Genomic DNA, 25,598 nt, shown 5'->3' with positions numbered 1-25,598 from the left:
GGCCACATAAGGTGACTCATCCTGCTTTCCAATCCTATACATTGTGAGAGACCTTACACAAGAGAGTGCTTGAGGTAATGGAACAATATAAAACTAGACCTTCCACTATGGCATCTATTGTTCTTGTCCTTGATCAATTCATTGAATAGAGTGAGTTGGTTTGTGCCCTGCCTTCCTTAAACATAAACTTTACTCATTTTGTAACACTTGTGTGTCGTTTCTTTTTGAGCAAGGTAAAAACTGGAGATTAAGGTTGGCTGAAGTTCTTACTATTGTTGGTTTTCCTTTCAAACGAATGCCGGAAAACTAAAAGACTATGTTGGGGCATGTAATATTTTATGCTTTTAGAAAATCCACAACTAGACACATGTTCATCTAGTAAATAGAATTGTTTTTAAAAAAAATTGAAGACAAGATATTACTCATTGAAGGCAATGTTTAACAAGTGAATGATCTTTCAATTGACGGGGTGGGGAACTTGGTAACTGTACTAAATCTTTACCTAAGAAATATTGATGATAAAGTTATTTGATGTATATATAGAAATTTGTGTACAAAGTCATGTACAAAAACATTTTCAATATTGAAAACTTGAGTTAGTACTTGTGGTTTTTAATGTCTGTTAGTCATATGTTTACTATGTAAATGAACGCGTAAAACAGAATTTATCATTTATAGGTGAGAGACTGTCTCCAGGATTACTTTGTTAATGGCCTTTCTTTCATATTTGGAATTGAAATTTGGTTTTAATATTTTTGTGTGTATATAGTGTTTCATACAGTGTACATATTTGTTATAGTCACTTAAAAATTTTTTATGTTTATACTGGGGGCAAAATGATCCCATTGTTACTAGTTTCTAAATGCTACAGGAGAATTCCAACATGTATTATACAGCAAGATTGACCAGATATACAAAGTGTACAGGGTATTCTCAGAAAAATGATGATGAAGCAACGACAAAAAATTGTATATTCTTGCACAGGTTTTATAATTAGGGTAGGTAGTTTTTTTCTTCTTCTGTTTTGCTGGGGCCCCGAGTCGCCGAGTGGTCTAAAGCGCTCTCCATTACCGATCACTGCCATCTCACCTGTGTCTGCGACGGTTTGAGTCTAGGGTTCGGCTAATGTGGGTATGTGAGAAAACTTGCCAGTAGCTTCTCATGGGTCGGTGGTTCTTCCCAGGGGTTTTCCTGGGTTCTTCCTCCACCATTATTACTAGCCACCATACATAGCCTATCGTGTGCTAAAAAATGGCGTTAAACACAACAACAACAATCCTTCTGTTTTTAAACATTGCATTAACCAGCTCAATTAAATGAACACATCAATTTCAGATTTTTTATTTTTTAAGGGTGTGTGTGCTAGGGTTGAGAATGATATACAGGAACAGTTGGCCAACTGGATATGCATGGGGGTTGGGGTATTATGAGGGTGTTAGGGCCTATCCAAGCAAGTTTCTTTTGGGGGAGGGGGTAGATTTATATATAAAAAGAACTATACCCTATCCATTATATTACTTGAAAAATATTATTGAGCTAAAATAAAAATATAACCCTGGTTTGAAAGAAAATCCCATCCCCACCCAAAATTACATGGTCAGTTTCTTAAATCTTTTATTAAACATGTTTGTGAGAATTGTCCTTAGGTCAGCAAGTACTTGTTACTACATGGAAAAGCACATTTGTAATCTGATTTTGATAAGACTCAAAATGTGGGCTTATATCATCAAGATCTCTGACGAGTTTAATATTGATAGAGACCCATTTATATAATTAAAAAAAAGGAACTTGCATTTGACTGTCTGAGCTTGTTACTGCCCTGGAGAACATATTTGTTGGTAGATTTTAATGTTTTGGAATATATGCTTCTCTCATTAAGGTCTTTGACAAATTGGATAATGAAGGAGATTCACACATCATAATAAGTTGATCTTGTATCTCGTTCACTGAGCTGGTTATGGCCATGGGGGCGAATATATTGATATTTTTGATCCGAGTTGAATCAAACTTGGAATAGTCTTATACCACCAACAGGCCATGTGAGTTTGATAAAGAGTGAGATCCATGCATTTAATTGGTTGAGTTTGTTAGCATCTTGATCAGAGTTATATAAAGCTTGATGATTGGAATTATGTCTGGATATTTGACACATTAATTTGCTAAAGTCGCACATTTGAATGATTTGATCTTGCATCTGATTGGCCGAGCTTGTTACCACTCCTGAGGCCATATTCCTGATTTAATTTTTAAGTGACTTAGAACATAGCCTGATGCCATCAAAATGTCTGACAGTTATTAGCGAGAAAGATAGTGAGAAAAATACACACATACCAAATGAGGTGATATTGGATCAAATTGGCTGAGCTTGTTACCTTTCTCAGGGCCATATTTCTTGTCTGGAATGATCAGACTTGAAATACAGGTAGATGATGTCAAAACCTCCAATGATTTTGATAAGGAACAAGATCCACACATATTAAAGAAGTGAACTAGCATCTAATTGTTTGAACGTATTTCCATTTTAGAGTTCATGTTTCTTATCTTATCCAATTTGTGATCAAACTTGAAATGCAGGTTTATGTCTTTGAGATCTCAAATGAATTTGCTAAGGAGCAGGTTCCTAGCTTATTAGGTGGCTTCATGAGATTGCTACCATTCTTCAGCTCATATATCTAGCCCAACTTTGATCTAACATGGAATACAGGCTGATATCATCAAGATGTCAGATGGGTATGATTATGAGCAAGGTCCATATATACAGTTGGCTTGATTATTCATTTGTCTGGAGCCCCTGTCCTCACATGGGCTTGTGGAAACTGAATAGGCCCATTGCACTATTGTGCATTTTTGTTATCCAGGGTTCTGATATATTAACCTAACTACACCTTGGTGAATCAATCAGATATTTCAGTGCTTTGTTCCAGGGACATCTATTTGATTCTTTGAGTTGCCTCATGCCAATTAACCAATGGTGTGTAACAATGGTGCATTGTACATTGGTTGAAAATGATGGACTCCGTTGACTTAAAAAGGAAATTAACCAGCAGTGTGTAATAGTGGTGCATTGTACATTGGTTGAAAATGATGGACTCCGTTGACTTAAAAAGGAAATTAACCAGCGGTGTGTAATAGTGGTGCATTGTACATTGGTTGAAAATGATGGACTCAGTTGACTTAAAAAGGATACTTTGTAAATTTAACATTGAAATTTTAACTATATACCAGAGAAAAGCCATTACAGGTGTATTTGAGGGAAAGGAAGTATTTCAACAAACACAGATAAGCAGTGGAGAAATGCTTATTTATGGGTCTGTTCCAGTTTTGCTCCCCTATTGAAGCACTGAAATATCTGATCAATCCACCAAGGTGTAGATAGGTTAACATATCATAACCTTGGCTAGCAAAGATGACTATTGTCTGTCTGATTTGATTTTGATCAGAATTTATAAACTTGCTTATATTATGAATATTTTCCGTAAGTTTCACTATTAGGAAGAAATATGTACAAACTTTGTTTTAAAGACATGTCTGGGCAGTAAAAACATGGTACAGTAGGACAGGAATTAAGTGTCTGTTACTGCAAGTGATTGCTTAATATACTTTAAGGCAGTGGTTTTTTTCATGGACCACATGACCATTGCTGTGAGTCTTGGTGGACCACTAATGTTGATGATACTGTTAGCTAACTAACAGACCTGCCAACCCTTATGATTTTGCTGTAAGTCTGATGAAAAGGACACTTATAATACAGACTAAAGGAAAAAGCAGAAAGTATGGGAAAATTATTGTTGCTGTAAAACCAGGATAATTGTCTCATCCATGTTTGATTTGGATCCGGATTTAATATTAGAATTAGTGGAGATAGTCAGGGAACCAGACTAACTTTATAGCAGTACCTCAGAACTTGAAACTGCACACAATTTTTCATGCACAACGTCTGCATGATCAAATGGTTGATTATATAAAAAAATTAAAATGGTATCAGCAAGTAATGCATGTTGAAGACATAAGGGGAAATTCTTAAAAAGTGTTAATAACCAGCACAGAAGAATAAGGTGGAATATTCAGATTCTTGTGAATAAAAGCAGGAAGGGAAACAATTACGTTTTTTTGGGCCACATGTTAGTTGGAGTATGTCTGTTGGTGGTAGATATGATCACCTTCTTCATATGAAATGGACAAAAAATTTGAAGAATTACGTAAAGTTGAGAGATAGCAGCAAGCCATTGAACTGCACAGGGTTGGAAACTGAAGTTTGTGCAGGTGTACTAGTGGTAAATAAGGTCTGCATATACTTTATTAACATTTCATTTGAACTTAACGTTTACCGTTGCTGGATATTTTTAAGACTGAGCTTTTAAATAGGTTTTCCATCTTACAACAGCAGTTTATGATATTTTGTTACACCTTACTGAAAATGGGTCAGTCTTTAGAAACATCAAACTGTCTTACTGAGACAGTAGGGTTGGCAGCGCTGGTGCTATTGTAAACCTTTCAGTGGACCACTTGAATGGGGGACCAGTTTGAGAGCCTATGTCTTAAGTTATATTTGCTTATTTTATTGAGGTGATCTTTGATTAGATTGGCTGAGCTTCTTACAGATCAGTAGAATGTATTTTTAACACAATTTTCATCAAACGTTTTAAAAAGGCCTATATCATTGTCATTTATGGGGTCTGTAATAAGTGACATGTACATATGTTAGTGATCTTGCATCAGATTGAGCTTAATCTCAAAAGAGTATATTTTTAAAACCATATCTCAATAAAACTCATTAAATTGCTTTATATTCTCAAAATGTTGATAGAGTCTGATTAAGAGATCTATGCATATTAATTAAGTTAGGTGAGAGAAATTAGGCACACACGTGCCTCTTATCTGTATTGGTGATGAGTTTTATCTTAGGAAATAATTTATCTGACTAGTAAAATTTGTCAATCTGAGCTAATGCAAAGGTTAGAAAATTATATACACAGGATGTGTTACAATAGTACATAGGCATGCTAGGTGAAATAGTTATATAAGCTAGATGAATGAAATTAGGCACACTTGTGACTCTTTATCTGTATTGGTAGTGATGTGTTAATTTGAAAATGATGTGGTAAAGTACAAAGATTGGGTAATCATTGTTAGCAGGAGTATGAATCATTGAGAGAGAATAGTTACTTAAATGACATACAGTATGTACTAGAATTAAACACACCAGTAATGCTGCAGTTAAGTATAGTTTTACAGTACGACACCTCAGAGACTGTGCTAGCTTTTATGCGGTGTGAAAATGCCCCTTGTGCAAATGAAAGAGCTCTCCACATATATTTGAAAAGAGATCGTCCAATGATTTTGCAAAGATTTTTAGTAGGTATCAAAATGTACTGAAGATCCGAGGGGGGGGGGGAATTAATATTTTTGACAAAATAGAAGAAAAATTATGTTATATGACACAATTCAATCACTGCCAGCTGTTGCTTTTGCAGCAGTAGAAATTCCCCAGGTTTTGCCTCAGTATAGTGATGCAGTATCAATTTACATGGGTTTGGTTTTGCAGCAAGTTTGAAAATGGACTTGCTTTAGACCCATTATATGTGTACATGGGTTTGGATGCAAATTAATTAAACATGTTTTCTGCTCCAGATTAATTTAGATACTACTAAAATGATAAGGCAGATGATTTGATTTTTTAAATAGACAAATAGATTATCCAGGTTGTTGAATCATGATTTGATTTTTTAAATAGACAAATAGATTATCCAGGTTGTTGAATCATGTTTTATTTAAGTATGTTATGTGCAGTGTAATGAGTTTTCTGGCTCCACAGCACAAAAGTGGACAACAGATTAATCAATATTTGTGTACTAATTAAAAACTAAAAAAAAGCTATTCATTTGCAGCCAATCAAGTTATAATTATTTGAGGTCAAATGTATATTTTCTGGTATTACAATCACAGGCAATTTCTTACATACAGATTGTAAAAGCCTGCGAGTTTTCATATAAAACCTTTTTGGATATGATAAAACCCCAGAAATTTGTACTTTTAAAATTCCCATTTTTCTGCTGTGATGCTTGTAACTATGTGCAAATACATTATTACACAAAATAATATTTGCGAAGTTAGCCATAGGGAGTTGCTTCAAAAACCAGTGCAGTAGATGGAAAATAGTACAAATTAGAAGTAAATTGTCATGTCAATTCAACAATATAATTTTAAAAAAATATTTGTTAAAGTAAATGGATACAATGTTAAAATTTGTAAATAGGAGGGTTTTGAGCCCACTGGTGGCAACTATTAAAATGGCTGTCAGTTGTATTTTTCAACAATATTTTACAACATCCTTATTTGGGTATGCCAGAACTATTTTCTGGGTTTTAAGACACTTTACAAATATGTAATGCAGTTGTTCAGTTGTGATGACCTTACTAAACTAATCTGCTACAATGATTTTATGCTCCACCTTTGCCAACACTAACTACTACTAGTAATCTTAGAAAGCACAGGTCTAATTTATGTAAGTTTGACTCCTGTCTGTATTGCTGATCTTGTCTCATTTGTCAACACTAAATAGGTTTTTATAATGTCATTCCTTTTTGAATGGGGACGAAAATTTCATACTAGTATAGATGTTAGTGGAAGATGTTTGTAAATGCTTGATTTGTCCATTTAGTGTTTACTTTGTGAATAATGCATGAAAGCCTGCAGCATTTAAAAGCCACATACAAGAGGTAGTCATGTTAAGTTAAATTTGTGAGAAGGGTTAAGAAAAAAAATAGGTCATAGAATAAATACTCAATATTTTATATTCACTTACAAAATGTGCATTTATCATTTGTTTCAAAACTGCTTTGTGATAATTTTGTGACTTGATTTAAAAAAAAAAGAAACAAATTAGTTTGTGTCTTTTGTACAAAGTTTAGCCAAAACCTTTGAATTGATTAATTCATCTTCATCACTTGCACAGTCAGCTTGTATTTGGCTGTTAGGCTTTCTGGCAGGATATCAGCCAGGTGAGTAATGTCTAGCTCCCTGCTAGTTACAGAGACAGATGATGCCAAATTATATAATTTATTGTAGTGTAATAAATAAAGTTTATCTTACCCTATTAATTTTGGTACCCTGATATTTTTTTAAAACAATTTATAACAAAATTAAAAAAACATTGACGAGTTTGGTTGTCTGTTGCAGATATGGAAGAATACAGAGTGTGAAATTACATCCGAAGAAGGAAAATGAAACCATTCATTTGGCCACAGTGGCCTTCACAGACATCAAGTCTGCATCAACAGCACATAGAGCGGAGAATAAACTGAAAAATAATGTCTTAAAGACAGATTTTAGCGAGGGGTCAGCCACTGGTAGTGTTGTGACACGGACTCGTGAACCAGATCACTTTCAACGTACACCAGCTGCGTCAGCTTTTCCAAATCATACTAAAGGGTGAGTGCTATAATGTTGTGTTTTAGTTCATTGTAATTTTTTAAATACTTTTGATCAGACCCGATACAAATATAATCCATTTTATATATTTTACTGAAAGTGCCACTTCAGACATCTAAAATCCTTACATGAATGGTTGGCTGATTTATATATACTTGCCTGGACATTATGAGGGATTGTAATTGTGATGTTCTGTTAAACATACATGATGTTGGGCAGGCGGTGAACTCTGTTCAAACAAGAATACTGTCTAATGTGCTTTTTTTCTCAGTAGATGTTGCTTTTCTTTTTATAGTTTTGCTTTGTTTGGGGTTACTCTAAAGTAGCTTCAGTTAGCAATTAAATAAATGCGGTATTACAACAACCAAATGTACAAGTACAGTGTATAGTTCATTTATTCTTTGTTTGGAATATATGCCACCACAATTTGTTTGGGATGTACATGAAATAGCTGTAAATGTGTGTCCTTATGATAAAAGAACCCTTCCATACATGATGATTACTCAGTTGATACCCATTTTTCTTGATGTCTGTGTTGCTAGCAACATGCTAAATGTGTTACACCTTTGATGCTGCACCTCTGCATGAATACCAGTGCATGAATTGTCTGCACAAGTTATGAGGGAGAAATATTCAAGCAGACTAGCATTTGCTAATGCTTATTCTCATTACATGTGAAGGAGTACCTAGCAGATGTTTAAATCAGACAGGATTACTGACTGACACCAGTAGCAATACATAATTCCCTTGGATCTGTTGGACAGCTTGCTGCTTCAACTCTACAGAACTGCATCCTGCAATAAAGGTGCCAGATACCCACAGGGATTTAATGGCCATCTTTGAATGGACATCCAGATTGAGTGATGATCAGCTTTAAAGGATTACTGCTTGTAGTGGATACAAGTTAGCCACAGATTCCAAGAATATATGGAGTACCTACACATAACTGGATGGTATAGCTGAACAGAATGATTGCTAGTTGTAAAAAAAAAAAAAAAAAAAAAGAAGCAGATTGGTTCCAAAACCAGGGAGTAGAATATTAAATTCCTGAAAATCTGAGACAATTTGAGAGCTTTGCTTAGATCCATTACAACATTATGTACCTTTGTGTATGCCAAGCAGTAAGAATCTGTGAAGTGCTACCTACTGTAAGTTTAGCAGGATATTACAGCCCATCAGGATTACTCCATGCAACTCGAGGTACCAGAATCCCCCAGAAAGATTCTTGCCAGCTTGTATATGCAAATCCTTTTTTGAGATGCTTTAATAAACTTTTTATGTGATGAGGAGTAGCTGGCTGTGTGTAACAGTCTTGCGTATGAATAATTTCCTTGCTGGATTTAACTGTGTTATTGGAATAGCTTGTAAATGCGTTTTTAGAGGTTTCCAGAAGCAAATGCATTGGAAAAATGTTTAATCAGCTCCTTTATTGAGCTGCATAGTTGGAATTGTGCAACTTTTCGTGATGGAATATTTTGATGTACAATGTGTTTTAAAGCAGGCATTAAGAATATGGTTCAGTACTAATTATGAAGATGTTTACATCAGAATACAACAGAAATTTGATAATTTCAATGGTGGTAGTGAAATTGGATGTACATTTATAATTGTGTGAATCATTTGGCTGTGGACAACTTTAAAAAGTTTGCTTATTTGGTGTATCAGAATGAAGTAGAGGCTGTCCATGGATTAAAAAGTTATATTGAAACAACCCCCCTATTTCTGAATAAATTCCATGCTGACCAGAAAATAACACATTACTACATAAATGTGTTCCTTCTTTAGAGAAATATCCAGATGTATAATAAGAAGCCTATTGTGTGGATTTTGTTGCTTAAATATGGGGTGGCATCAGGTTGGAAACAATTTGATCAACAAGACTTTTATCAGGTGTTGAAGAAAGATTGGAGTGTTAAATATGTTTTGGACCGGAGTGGATGTACCTTGCCACCAAGTTTATCAATTAATCATTAGGCAGCATATTGTAATAAATTGTATGCCTTTTTCCCTTGTAACCATTTTCTGATATAAAAGATTTATGAGCTGCCATACATGTGTACATGCTTTGCTAACATAATGTAGATGCATGGAGGAAGCATTATTAATAATACATGAAAGTGTCACATTCTTGCCTTACAGGATTTTCTATTGCTGATTAGTTTATGGTGCAAGTTATCCTTACATTAATGTGTCTAAACCATTTAAAAAATGCACCGTCAATGAAATTGAAATGCTTGTTTTTGTATCATATGCAGACTAAATGAGATGAAGGACAGAAATAAAATCCAACTTTCAGTCCTCCTTTTGCAGGTGATGGAGACAAATATGTTTAAAATCTTTATATTTGAGCTGCGGTAATAGTCTTGAGCTGTGGTAACGGCTTATAATGTTCTTCCTATATTTAAAATTTCACTGATATTGATACGTGTAAATTTCTGGCATCGAGTGAATCGGCATATTCTGATAATGGACTGGCCCTCTACTACGGTGTACAGTTGCAAGCTTATAATGTCCTCTAAAGTGGGGAAAACACTTGACATAGTTTCAGTCGTATCTCCTGACACTGAGTTTCTTATCAGCTGATAAACTGCTGCACTTAACTTGACACTTCGGTTCTTGTATCAACTGATAAACTGCCTTTTGGGCCTTGTGCGTGCAAAAGGGTGCATACATGTGTATTATTATGTATAACCGCCTGCATCACTTTTTTTTACATTTACGTAAGATGTATCCTGCATGTGCCACTTTTGTGTGCACTGCACGCAAGTTGGGCTGTTTACTCGTTGTAATAGGATGTTTGCTGATTATAACTGACCTAATAAATATGTCTCAGTCCTGGAATTTAACATAAATTTTGTTATTTCTAAACAGACTAGTAGATAGAAAAATTTACTTGGCCTGTTGCATCTTCACCACTCACTGCAACACAACTGGAATTTTTCTCTGTGTGACCTTTGTTGCAAACTCTGTACAGTAGTTACACTGCATAATATTGTTCATTAGGAATTGGCCATTCCATTTTTTTTCTCCATTTTTAATGAAAAGTTTCTTTACAATTTTCCTTATCATAAGTATTGTTCCATTCTTTGATGTCGCTCTCATTCAGCTTTTCTTTTTCCCAGTGGCTTAACACCAGAAAAGTAAGCTCCAGTTTTTTCCTTTTCCTATACAATGCTACTGCCTGCTTTTTTCTTCTTTCCATACAGGAATTAGAGCCTCATTTTGAAATAAATTCTGTAAATTCTCTATTATTTATCCCTCTAGGGGGCGACTGTATCTCATGGATTTATGGAATTGGCTTTATGAAAATTCGAAATCAGAACTTAACAGTTAGGAATTAAAGCTTTGTTTTAAAATACAAGAAGTCAAGTCCTAATTGTTCCAACCCTCTAGGGGTCAAATGAATCTGAGTGAGGGAGGTGTGGTACCAGGTAGCTGTATTGGCATGAATTTGCCAACAGAGAAACAACTGACATCAGCCAATAATCTTGGATAGCTTTGAAATTAGACAGGATTTTGATAATTTAATTAGATACCTTTTGAAAGAAGTTGATTCGCCTGACGTGCTCATGGATTTAGGTCCATTTTGTTTTCTTTAGTCGAATGGATGAGGCAATTAGGAGGGATACTGATTATTAGTACATAATGAAAAATGGCTTAGAAAAAGATTGGCATACTTTGGTGGCAGACATTGTCAGAAGAGTACATGAGAATTACCAGGAAGGTTTACCTTGTGGTTTTGTAAATGTAATGTCAGGTACACGTTGTAGATAAGACAGTTGTCAAAGTACAACACAGGTGTGCCTAATGCTGCATGACAGCAAATATATATATGTACAACCTTAGGATAAACCTTTTGTGTGCTAGGATATATGCCCAAAATGTTTGCCTAAGGTTCTAGAAAGAAGAATACACCTGTGTGCTGTAGTTTATGGTTTTAAATTAGTATCCTTTTCTTTTTACCTGGAGATTGTTTTTGCCCCAGAAGTTGCATTAGAACGACCTTGGAACAGGTATATACAGAATAATGGCATTTTTGTTGAATGTAGAGTGTTTACAGATTAGGCTTAAAATATAAGAGTGTTTTTTAATATATTTAATTCCTCTTAATGAAAATTTATTTTCAGTAACTGATAAATAACCTTAATCTAATCAGAAAAGGTGACTTTATACTTACACCTGTCTATATAATAATAGCTTACATGTATTGGGTGATGTTAACTTATAATGATTAATATAGAAGGAGGCCTGCTGTGTTTCATAAGAATATATCTGGCTAGTTGTAACACTTTTCAACATTACAGCACAGTTTCCATCTGCAGCCATGACATAACATTGTATAATATTGCCTTGGTAGGATAACAGTTATCATACTGTAACTTGATGTAATATTACCTTAGGGAGTGACTGTTAAGGGATAATTTTGCATTGGCTCAGACTGAACAATGTGTGTTGGGCTCCCAACAGACATTACTCCATTTTCATGACATTTTTTGAGCCTTTATAGATCACCCGCAATACAAGTGAGGAGCATGGTACAGAGGGATGTTCCAGCATGGTGGTTGTCACGAGAGTGCATTAAAACTTGGAAATAGAATACATTATAATGTGAGATCAAATCATAATTTAAAGCATCTGTATCATGATCATTTATATTTTTAGCTTTTATAAGCCAACAAGTCCCTTTAACATGTCATCACTGTGAAGTAATTTTTTTGTGTAGGTAGTTAAAAATTTTCTATTATATTTGACTAAAATTTGTGGATTAGGGAAGTAGTTTTCAGGGCTTTCCATATCATCCAGGAGCTGGATGATTTACCTGGCTACTTTTAGTTTACACCCAGCTACCTTAAAAAACACCCAGCAAACTGTTATCCCCATTGACACAGCCTCCCTCATCCAGCCTACTTAGGCAACTCACCCCCAACGTTAAATTTAATGAATGGTCCTGTATTTATCATCTTTCGATAGATTGATCATAATTCATTTGAGTCAATAACGCAGAAATCCATACAGTTTGTACCCCATGATCAATATTTTGTCATTTTTCGCATCTGCTAAGTTTGCATTCACGGTTAACTTGCATAAATTATATTGTATTTGAGGTACAGTAGCAGTTTTTCTTAATAAGCACAGAAACCACCTTTTTTAGAAAACTATTTTAAGTATGCCTGTTTCAGTCCCAGTACAACTTGAAAGGGAAGCAGTTGCTGATATCCACCAAGGATATCATTCTGAAACCTACCACCTGCTGTGCTTGTTTTGTTACTATTCCTCTTCGGAGGTTAAATCAGTCTCAAAAACATATTTGACATTTATTTTATTGGGTGTGACTTTGTTTACAGAGAGAGAGACCAAACAACAAAATGGAGAGCTCTCTAGGTAGAGAAATGAGCTAACACTTGCCATATGCTAATACACATGATGGGGGACACTATGAAATTATAGGTTTATGTTTATTATAGAACCTAATGGAACTGATCTAAATGATATTATTTAAGCACACATTGTAGATGTGATATTTAATATAGTACAGTAGAACCTCTCTTAAAAGACCACCTCTTCTGCCAAAAATGTATGGTCTGTCCAGACAGTCTCTCATAACAGGTCACACTACCGTATAATCAATAAATCTGTTCATTGAGAACATGGTCTTTCAAGACATGTGGTCTCACATAACAGTGGTCTTTCAAGACAGGTTTTACTCTAGATACTGTTTCGGCCATGTAATATCTTGTAAAATTGGATAAATATTATTGAAATTTTAAGGTAAAATTTTTAAGTATCAATTTTCTTACACCTGGAAAATTATTAACAGAAAGTGTACACAAAAATTTCTGAAATGACAGTGGTGCATTAAGAGTAATGTTTATGTGACATGTACAGACTGTTTATATGACATGTACAGACTGTTTATGTGACATGTACAGACGATTATCAGATCTGAAACTTACCCCAGTGAGTTTACACAATCAATGTTCTATGGTAAAGTGAAGACTTGTTTATCAATTCCTTTAGGAAAGCAGTGTTAGCTCTCAGTTGGTGGAGTGTTGGATGTTTGATTCAAAGGTTGCCTCATTGTCTCTTCACTTCCATTTCCTGTGTATGATACAGCCATGATGTGTTAAAAAGTGCTGTTCAAACCAGTAATAAAAATGACCCAAATACCCCCCTGCCTCCACTTATCTGCATGTTTTCATATCCAGGACAGATTCTAGTAATGGATTTTCTCTGTCGTTCTTGTTAATTTATCAATATAAAAGTGCAGGAACAAAAGTATCAGGTTTAAGAATAATTGCTTTGTAAATGTTGGATTATTTAAGTTTTACAAGAATGTATACATTTGTACCCAGAATTGATTAAAAATGTATTGGTTGAGAGTCAGTATTCCAGTAGACAAAGTATATTTTCCCCACAGGTTACTTGTAGGATAAGTTGAACTATGTCATGAAATCAAATAAAAAGTCGAGTTATTTTCCATTGTTTTTAAATATTTTTTTAAAATTCAACATGCATGAATGTTTATTCTGCAATGTTTACTGTCTATTATTTTGTTTTAGCTTAAAAGACTTTCTCACCCACCCCTCCCTGCCAGTTCCTTTTAATTATCCAAGTGTATGGCAAACTCTTCCCTCCCCAACACACATACACCAGGAGCCTCACATTTAGCAATGCCCACTCACTCACTTGGTGATGGCAGAATACTCTTTAGCTAATGTATTTAAAAACACTAGCCTTATGAAAAGTTGTTCAAATAAATTTTCATGTGTTTTTAACTAGGAAGTGTTTCAGCTTGTTAGTTCCGAAGGTGTTCAAAATGTAAATGGTGTACATCCTCGTGGCATTTCATATAACCTTCATTCAGTTTTTAAAATGTTGCTGCTGCAGACAACTTGATGAAGGGAATTTCCTTGATAGTTGTAGTTTAATAACTGAGAACAATAGCTGTGCTGATTGTCATTTTCAATAACTTTTTTTTAGTTCATTGACAGTTGTCTTTTTTTTATTTAATTCTAATGGTGCTCACTTACAGTCAGTTGTGTTCTTTACATCTGCTTAAAATAAAATAATGTATTTTAACCCCCTATTTTCTAAATGCACCACATTTCAGTGTGGTAGAAACCACTGGGTCCCACATTTTTCATTTCTGGAATGAACGTTGTTCCTTTTATTTTTCACCTTGCTAGACCCAAGGACATTGATCAAATTCATTTCCAGTAACTATTGTTTATGGCAGAGCAATTGGCTGATGTCAGTTGTTTCTCTGTTGGCATGTTCTTCATTCTGCATGAAGGAATCTTGGCAGGTGAGAAAAGGACCTGGTCTGGAGTCCATGAATGCCATCAACTTGCCAGCTAGGTGAATCCAAATATCATAAATCTTCTGTGATAGCCTGTCCTCCATGACATGACCATTTCCATTTTAATGAAAATTGAGCATACTTGTATTTGAGAGGCTAGTTGTGCTGTATCCATTGATTTAGTCCTCCCCCAAATTCTGTTTCTTTTTTCATGATTAAAAACTTCATATCCCCTTAATGGGAATAAAACAGAATTATTGTTCTGTAATATGTATGCCAGTGGTAAATTTATCTGTAAGATAAGACTTTTTGGAAGTTTTTACTTAAGAAAACCTGTTCCTGGTTATAATTCCAGCCCCAGTACTGCAATAAATTCACAGTGCAGATGTATGTTCTTATCTTGAGATATTTACTGTATGTTCATTTTTTTGGAAGAATTTTCTTCCTCCTTGGAACAGATCCAGAGTTATGATTTGGAAATAGTATAGACATTTGTTTTTGTAGCAGAACACTTGGCATGATGTGATGTGACTTAGAAATCCATATCAAAACTTCTACATGGCTGCAAGCAGCCAAAATAGTCCATTTCCAAACTATATCCTATGGCAGATACAAGGGGCATAGAGACCAGTTGTATAGATGTACTAGATATCTAATTTGCCCAGATATAGTAAAAGTATTAAAACACAACCAGAGCACATGCCCAGTAGTCAGATCATTAAACAGCAGACATATAGGCCAGTAAGAGTCATAAAATCCAAGATAAGAAGCACATACATATGTTAAAGATAATTGAGTATGAGAATTCTATTTCAAAAATCAATTTTTATTCAAAAACAAATTTGTTAGTGAGTGGATACCTGACCATATCTCAGTTGTTAGTAAAAAAAATGAATACTAGGAATCCCCATGAAATCCAAAATTGTAATTAAATCACAAAGGCTTTTCGTCTCTTCACTGTTTTTAACTGTAATCCTTTTGTATTTCACCTGTATTTAGCAGGCACCTGATTCATAAGGGAGAAAAATAGACAGAAATATTTGAATTGGATCTGAATAAAATATCAAAATCCATATTCATCCTAGAAATAATATCTGCTTAATCTGCATTACTTTGTACCTGTCCATATCAACCACATATTCAATCTGTTTTTACTTCTTCTCCAGCAGTGTGCCTGGGGTGGCTTCTCTTGGCAGTCTGTTGGAGACCTATTTTCAGCTTTTTGAACGGCTGAACCAGTTTCAGTCACATTGGTAGGAATAATTTTTTGGATATCCCATTGTTTCTAAAAATGGAGTGTGTGTGATTTGGATTTATATGATGGCTTTAACAATTTTTCAATCATATCACTACGATGTCTGCAGTGTGGCAGTATTGTTTTGTCATATCGCTATGTCTGCAGTATGACAGCTTAGTGATGTCTAGCACTGCGGCATCTAATGCCACAGACATGTGGCATGATGTCCCACCCAGTCACATTATCCTGACACAAGGCTGTCCAGTCCTAGCACTAACTGCTTAAATGCTGATTGCCAAGTGGGGCAGCTGTTCGTACCAATTTTGTAAGTCTTTGGTATGACTCGGCCGGGGTTTGAACCCGTGACCTCCCAGATTCGAGCTGGATAGCTCAAACCCTTAGTCGACTGGTGCGGTCACTAAAAATGTAAAAAAAAAACCCATTTAAACTGATGTTGAAAATACAACTTGACAACTTTACAGAACAAGCCCTGATTTACCAAAATATGATCCAGTAGCTCAAGGTCAGTATCATTTATTCTGCTGGGTAGTCTTAATCAACAATGTGCCCAAATCTGTCAGTGTATTATAGGACAGCAGATCTTGATCTGTCGTGTTCTTGTTTGCAGATATATATGGTATCTTTTGCAGTGGTGCATTATCTGTCAGTGTAACTGCCAGTTGTAAGCTTCATCTTGTGTGCAGATATGATGGGTATCTTTTGCAGTGGTGCATTATCTGTCAAAGTAACTGCCAGTTGTAAACCTCGTCTTGTGTGCCGATATATATGGTACCTTTTGCAGTGGTGCATTATCATGTCAATTTAACTGCCAGTTTGGTTGATGACAAACAGCAGATAAGCTAATCATATGTACATGGAAATACCAGTGATTGTGCCTGTAGGCACATTTTATGACTGCACAAAACTTTCTGTTCATGGATGCCTCCAAGCACATGTTGTGGTGCACTTACAGAGGTGTATTATTGTACATTTAATGTTAATACCAGATGTCAGAAACCTCCAGCTAGGATGGAATCTTGGAGCAGGGAGAAAAACTCTTTCTTTGAACCATTCCAAACAGAACTTGAAATTTGTTTGCCTTCTGCCCTCCTTTAGTTCTTGGCTTCCTTCCAGGGCACACATATGCTGTCTGACTTACTTTGAGTTGATTAGAACTGTGTGTGTGTGCATGAGAATTCTTCATTAAGGTGCTTGCTTCATTCATTTCCTGGTGGAAATCTGTGATTTTTTTGTTTTGTTTTGGGAGGTGCCATATAACCTCTCTTACATTAGTATTTTAAAATATTTTAGTTGAAGTATGAAATGAGGAATTTTATCAATTCTTATGTTTAAAAAAATCAAATAATACACTTAACATTTCTTATTATATAGGGTGGTGTGCATATGTTGGTTTGTGTAGTTAGGTTTGTTTTTGTGTTTTGTGACACATCAACACAAGCAGGTTATTTAGGTTATTAACACAAGCAGGTTAATCAATTACAGGCAGTATTTTTCCAAAGTGATGCTTCATGCCAGTTTTATTCATTTATTAGGCGGTTTGGCACAATGGGTGGACGCAATATTGCTGTGGGTCTTGGTGTACCACTTAATGAACATTCCTAATGCTGAATGTACTATTAGCTCACTAACAGACCTGCCAACCCTTACACTTTTGCTGTGTCACGAAAATGACCCTTAAAATACGAACTTATGGAACAAATACAAAAGCAATGGAAAAATTATTTTTGCCATAAAATCCAGATAATTGGCTCATCTGTGTTTAATTTAATCAGGGTTTCATATTAGAATTAGTGGAGTTAGTCAGGTAACCAGATTAACTTTACAGCAATACCTCAGATGCTTTCAACTGCACATATATTTTCATGCAAAGCATCTGCATGACTAAACTGTTGATTATAGAATATTTTTTTAAAATGGCATCCAGCAAACGATGCATGTTGAAAATGTAAGGGAAAATTCTTAAAAAGTGTTAATAATCAGCACAGAAGAATAAAAAGGAATATTCAGATTCTTGTGAATAAAAGCAGGAATGGACACAACTGTGTTCATTGGAGATCACATGGCAGTTGGAGTATGTCTCATGGCAGAGATATGATTGCTGTTGTCATGTGAAATGGAAAACAATTCGAAGAATTATGTCAATTTGAGAGATAGCAACAAGCCATTGAGTTGCACAGGGTTTGGAACTGAAGTTTGAGCAACTGTACTAGTGGTAAATGAGGTCTACATGTACTTGACTAACTTTTCTGTTGAACATACTGCTTACCATAGCTGCATGTTTCAAATACTGAAGTTTTAAATAGGTTTTTCATCTTTAGTAGCAGTTTAGGATATTTTGTTACACCTTACTGAAACTGGTCAGACTTACATCAAAAATTACTGAGATGGTTATGCAAGGGCTGAGAAGTGTGGAGTGTGGCCAATTCCTATTAATCCATATGCGTTTTATATTGGTTTGAATAAAAATAACAAGAAAATTAATGATCGTTCTGAAGAACAAACAAAATGGTTTTAATAGAAATGAAGGTATGCATGAAGAAACCAGACTTTACATTAAACAATTCAGGTTAATGACTGTTATATAGAAGACTGCGTTTGTCAGCTAATTACAGGTATGTCAGAAATAGCGACATGTATACTTGGCAAGTTCCATCAAAACTGTGAATGTTAGACCAGCTGTCAGTGTTGATATTGCAAACTACTGACAGGTGGCAAAATTTACAGATTAGTCTTGGTCTGACTACCGACAGATATCTGTCTTGGTATATAGATCTGTGTCGGGCTGTTAACTGGATGGGTGTGAGTTCGATTCCGCAATTGGATCGGAGTATTCCAGTTACCATGATGTTTCTGTGGTCACAGCACTTTATGAACTTGCAAGATACAGCCTCGAATATATTGTTGCAACATAAAACACCAAGTGAGAGCTATACATGGTTACATTATTTCATTTAAGTCTTGTTGTTTGTATGTAAACATACCTAACTTACATTTGCTTGAATTTTTTTAATCATTCATAAGACTGACTATGTGTATCTTTGAAAACTACAGAAGTAGGACAAAAAATATGTTGAAGTTTTTGACAAGAAATGAAAATGATGCTAGATCCGAAGTGAGGATTAGTTTGCATATCTTGCAAAACAGTTTGCATAACAGAAACTATTCATTTGCATTCTTGGAAGATATTTTTTTAAAATAAATTGAATAAAATAAGGACGAAAATTTTGTGTTTGGATCAGAAATATAACAATTCATGTCAAACGAATTACTTGGGACACTAGTGTCAAAATGTTTATTTTAAAAGAGAAAAGCTAACTTAATGTCTTTTATTTGAACTGATGATTTAGTCACAAAATGCATACTGGAAAAATTGTGTTGGCCATAACTTGGCTTGTGAAAAATAGACATGTAACTGATAAAATCATGATAAAACCTTATACCTTTTAGATCTCTTTTTTTCATCGATGAAATGTATATGCTTTAACATGTACTGGCATTTTAAATAAATAATAAGGTTGCTCTGACCTGTTAAACTGTATGCATGTAAAACGGAAGACACAAACAAAGCTGACTTTTAACCAGGCTTGTTACAGGAATAATATGAAATACAATTCAGATCCATTTAATGCTTGCAGATTCAAATCAGTAGTGTTGTTTTGTCATATTTTTGTTAGTTTCAGTAGGAATACTGGCAAGACTTGAACAAGCCAGTCTCTAACAGTGAGATGATAATTAGCCTCCCAACCACACAAATTGCTTTGTCCTTTCTGCTTCATGAACATTAATCAGCTTGGTTGCCATGGCAGCTGGAATACTTGGAGCTTTAATATGATGCTTGCTGATAATGGAGTTAGGTTTTGAAGGGAGCTTCCTCTTGGCATGTTTCCAGTTTCATTAGTTATAGATCGGCTCTAGGTTATATTTGTGAAAAGGCAATTAGGTGAAATGCTGTGTGTCTAAATTGGCTTTTATATCCTTGGTAACATTAATGCATGTAGTTTCTAAGCTTTTTAGTATCAAGTGGGAAGTATAGACTTGGATATATTTAAGGTGACTTACGACTGCTGTAGTAATTAAAATTGTTAATCTAGATATTTTTTTTTACAGATATTAGCAACATGGGAGTATCACATAGCAGATGAAAATAACCCAGATGAGACTTTAGAATAAGCTTGGACTAATGTTATTAATGTATGGAAAATGAATAGAGAAAGCTAGGGGAAAATTGTGAAATAAAGAACTCCCCCCCCCCCCCCCCCAGAGGAAATACATTTTTGTTTCCCCAGTGAAATACTGTATGTATTCAGGTTCATAAGCAAACAACATTGACCCTGATCTCCCATCACACTATGTGCTGACAGATTGAGTCCACGTTGCTTGTCTTACTTTTTGCTCCTAACAGACTGCATGGCCCTTATTTGCTGGCACATTTTATGACCATTAGCTCTTTATGCTGTTTGTAACTGTGCTTGTGATTATTATTAGTATAATATTTTCAGTATGCTTGAACTAAATGTTACCATTATGAACAATCTTTGAGATGAACTTTAAGAAGCTGCTGGTCTTTGGGTCAGAAACTGTTGTAATAAAAAGGAAAATTGTTTGAAAAGTTGCTGGTCTGTGCTAAATGTTGCTGATTCCAGGCCATTAGGCAGCCAGTAATTTCAAACCCTAGTTACCGTGAAAACCTCAATAGATTGCTTTTTTTAGCATATAAATGTGGATTTACTTGGAAGTCTTGCTGGCAAAGTGGACAGCGTCATACAGTCTAGGTAAACTGTTGTAAATATTTTAAGAAATTTTGTATTTTTAGGGCATTTCATGAAATGCCATAATGAAAAACATCAACAAAACTCCCCATTATTTGTTTACATCATGAGAACAAAAGTGGGGCCAAACATGGAATCATGATAATTGAAAACATTCCAGAAAACGTAACTACATTGAAACCCATCAAAATTGACAACACTTTAAGACCACAGTTATGTTTGGTTTTGAGAGGTTTTTGGTTTACTGAGGGTTTTGCAGATGTGAAAAAAATGTCTTTTTGTTAGTTTATATGGGGAAAGAGAAGGAGAAAATGTAATTGTGAGAGATCATCTTTGAATGTGTACACAAATTAAGAAAACTATTTTAAACATAACTGAACAGTAGAGGCACATGGTGTTACCGGTTTACTGTGGTATTTTTTCAAGTGATACATACCATCGTGGTTTTCACTGTACCAGTAATTTGGTAGCTTCAGTAAAGAATACTTGGAAATTCCAAAGTAATCTTACATCTTGAATGATATTAACAGCTTGTTTTCATTGTTCATGACAAAGTAATTTATCTTTTACAAAACGGTTTTATTTCACAAATTATTGGTGAATATTACAAAGAAAATTATATTATGATCTTGAATCTCACGTTTGACACTTGTTGTGTACTCCAACGCGGTATCCAAATGGAAGTAAAGATGTTTGATGCAAATCCAAGTTTTCGTTAAAAAGATATAAAGATTTTTAAAAGATCATGTCTTTATTATTTAATAGTTTATGTAAATGTGTACATTTGTAAGACTGAATCATCCTTTGATTTTCAGGAGTGCAGTTTTCTGTCTGAACTTTACTTTATTTCTGGAAGTCCACTAAATATTTTATATTTGTTGAGGGCGTGTTTTATGTTAGCTTGCCTTCTCTGATAAACATCTTGCCCTGGTGTTTACATCATACTCATTTTTCCTGCTGATTATATCAACATTGTAGCTAGAAAATTGTAAGCTTAACTGTCAACACTCCTATTTTTGATCAATACCTTTCTAGTGTCTGCAGGTATCTTTCACATTTTCTTTTTGTTAAGAGTTTTTAGATTACAACTTGAACAGGAATTAACAATAGCACATTCATCTTCTGTAAGGTACTGATCATTTAGGTTAGGGGATGCTGTTTTTTTTAATTTAAAAAAACTAAAATATTCTCTTTTCTTTTATTTCAAGAATTGTATTTTTTGCTTTAGATATAATATCATTGTTATTATTTTGCTATAAGTCAGAGCAAGATATTTTTTCCCACGATTTACAGGTAGAAGTTAAGCAAAAAAGGTGTCTGGCTCATGCCTGTGAATATTTAATTGTTGGTACCTAATATAAATTGCGATACACGGTGGTACACAGCTCTACTTTAACACCACATTCAGCCTCTGGAATAAATACAATTGTGTGACTTAGAAAAACTATTCTTTAAGGGCAAGACACTGTTTAACTTGGCTCTAAATCCAGTAGAATTATGAATGAATGATGATCTATACTGTTTAAACACTCCATATAATTCATCACGTTCCTATGCCAAATTCTCCCCCTACCATCGTTTCTTCAACGTAGGTTTTGGCACAGATTCACACTCTTTAATTAGACTAATTGTATCCTGTAAGGATAATTCAGTTTTAGGAGGCTTTAAGCTGGTTGTTCTGAAATCTTGACAATGCAAGTAAAGGCAATTAGGTCATGGTTACTTAGATGCATGGATGTACTTTTCTTCTTTGATTCTTTGAAAATCAGTTGTGTGAATCTGAATTTTAGAATGCCATTTTGTCAGTCTCATAGGCATAGCATCAAAAGCGAGGCTGCATTGTTCAAAACAAAAATAAAAAATTTCTATGGCGCATTTATGCAAATGAATAGCATTGATTTATCTTAAAAGCTTGCTCTTTTTTATTGGTGTAGAGAGTAAAGATTAGCCTGTTTATGTGGGTAGTCTCTCATAACACTGTCATGAGTAAATATATGACAGTATGATAATGTAATTGATGCATCTAATTTTACTGCCGCTTGATAAAATGGGATCCATGATCATACTTGCCTTATAATAGAAACTGCTGTAATGAATGGCCTTATAACAGAAACTGTTATAATGAATGGCCTTATAACAGAAGCTGTTATAATGAATGGCCTTATAACAGAAACTGTTATAATGAATGGCCTTATAACAGAAACTGTTGTAATGAATGGCCATATAACAGAAACTGTTATAATGAATGACCTTATGACAGAAACTGATGTAATGAATGGCCTTATAACAGAAACTGTTTTAATGTATGGCCTTATAACAGAAACTGTTGTAATGAATGGCCTTATAACAGAAGCTGTTATAATGAATGGCCGTATAACATAAACTGTTATAATGAATGGCCTTTTGACAGAAACTGTTATAACGAATGGTCTTATAACAGAAGCTGTTATAATGAATGGCCTTATAACAGAAACTGTTACAATGAATGGCCTTATAACAGAAACTGTTGTAATGAATGGCATTATAATGGAAACTGTTGTAATGAATGGCCATATAACAGAAACAGTTGTAATGAATGGCCTTATAACAGAAACAGTTGTAATGAATGGCCTTATAACAGAAACTGTTATAATGACAGGTCATATAACAGAAACTGTTGTAATGAATGGCCTTATAACAGAAACAGTTGTAATGAATGGCCTTATAACAGAAACTGTTATAATGAATGACCTTATGACAGAAACTGTTGTAATGAATGGCCTTATAACAGAAACTGTTTTAATGTATGGCCTTATAACAGAAACTGTTGTAATGAATGGCCTTATAACAGAAGCTGTTATAATGAATGGCCATATAACATAAACTGTTATAATGAATGGCCTTTTGACAGAAACTGTTATAATGAATGGTCTTATAACAGAAGCTGTTATAATGAATGGCCTTATAACAGAAACTGTTACAATGAATGGCCTTATAACAGAAACTGTTGTAATGAATGGCCTTATAATGGAAACTGTTGTAATGAATGGCCATATAACAGAAACAGTTGTAATGAATGGCCTTATAACAGAAACAGTTGTAATGAATGGCCTTATAACAGAAACTGTTATAATGACAGGTCATATAACAGAAACTGTTGTAATGAATGGCCTTATAACAGAAACAGTTGTAATGAATGGCCTTATAACAGAAACTGTTATAATGAATGACCTTATGACAGAAACTGTTGTAATGAATGGCCTTATAACAGAAACTGTTTTAATGTATGGCCTTATAACAGAAACTGTTGTAATGAATGGCCTTATAACAGAAGCTGTTATAATGAATGGCCATATAACATAAACTGTTATAATGAATGGCCTTTTGACAGAAACTGTTATAATGAATGGTCTTATAACAGAAGCTGTTATAATAAATGGCCTTATAACAGAAACTGTTATAATGAATGGCCTTTTAACAGAAACTGTTATAATGAATGGCCTTTTAACAGAAACTGTTATAATGAATGGCCTTTTAACAGAAACAGTTGTAATGAATGGTCTTATAACAGCAATTGTATAATAATATTGCTTTGTAACAGAAACTGTGTTGTAATGAATGCTGTTTAAACTTTGTACTATGTTTCATATTTCTTGTAATTTTTCAGACTTTTTGTATAATATAATGTCCCATATATTTGTTTATTTCAGCTTGTTTAATAAATTTCATATCAAGTGACTAAGCCTAAGAGTCATTGTTTATTGTACTAAACATATTGCTGCTGGGTCAGGTTGTTCACCCAGTTCATCATTGTTGCAGATTTTAGTCTGGTTTAAAGTTCATCTAGAGGTTGCTTCTATTAAATGACATGATACTCCAATGTCTGGAAGGCATTCTGGGATCCCCAGTGTCCTTTTTTTATTTCCTGCTGCCCACAATACTTCATTGAACTAAGGCTGCCTTTATTTATGGAGAATTCAAAATTTGCCTCCTGATAATTGTGTTAGGGGAGGGGGAATGTAGTTCATAGTCTCTTTTTTGGAACCAGAGTCCAGTGGTAAATTTTGAAAAATGGAAAAATCAATTGCACATAAACCCTTCCAAGTAAATGTAGACATGATTTAAAAGATGATAAAATGTAAATTATCAGAGTGTGTGAGAGAGAGAATATGCATCATATGACTTTTACTTGTTTAGACTGTTTACACCGTGGTAGATGAGGAACTTACATGATTTTTTAAAGAGAATTAACAATTTTGAAAATAATAATGGTTTTAGAATTTTTATCATTCTGTGGTTTTAGGGCATGGGTTTGTTGATAACACTGATGAGAGGAAGTTAGAAATAATGAAAAAGAAAAGTGGAGAGATGTGTAATTTTTGAAGATTTCTAGATCAAAATGAACAAAGCAACAGTATGAAAGGAAAATGCCAAGTACATCTGATCAGCAACTGGTAGGGCTGCATTATATTAATTAAAGGAGGAGACAAGCAAGATTTTGACCCAGGTTCATTCTTCTCAAATTAAACCAGCAACAGCTGGGCCCATTATGATCTGGCATTTGCACCAATTTGACTCCAGATATTAAACTTCAGTTTAATTCATTTCATTTCATTTATCGTTCAAAACCTGCATAACAGAAAGTGCAGTGTAACAAAAGAAGAGCAAATGAAGAAATAAAATGATGCTAATACATGGTGGCAAGGAGAGAGTTCACCAGCCTTGATGTAGAGGACAGTCTGGTTGTGCGAATTTCAGATAATTTAGCCAGTGTATTTGCAGAACTTTGTTTTGGAGTCCATTTGAAAGATAGGACTACAATGGATTTTACCTCTGTGAAACATCACAAGCAGTAATATAA

General features: G+C 34.5%; 1 protein-coding gene across 3 annotated transcripts in view; it reads left to right on the top strand.

Moving 5' to 3' along the window:
* Positions 1-25,598, top strand: part of LOC149782122 (uncharacterized) — a 132,309-nt gene that overhangs the window by 25,399 nt on the left and 81,312 nt on the right. For all 3 annotated transcript variants that reach the window (XM_089933568.1, XM_089933567.1, XM_089933566.1), the window contains exon 2: positions 7,180-7,431. In XM_089933568.1, coding sequence (XP_089789694.1) covers positions 7,180-7,431 — 252 coding nt within the window. The remainder of the gene's footprint in view (positions 1-7,179; positions 7,432-25,598) is intronic.

This window comes from Sinohyriopsis cumingii, chromosome 15, assembly GCF_028554795.1.
Source record: "Sinohyriopsis cumingii isolate HCF-2022 chromosome 15, ASM2855479v2, whole genome shotgun sequence".
Taxonomy (NCBI): Eukaryota; Metazoa; Mollusca; class Bivalvia; order Unionida; family Unionidae; genus Sinohyriopsis; species Sinohyriopsis cumingii.
The sequence above is the reverse complement of the archived record's forward strand: the minus strand, read 5'-3'. Positions and strand labels throughout refer to the sequence as shown.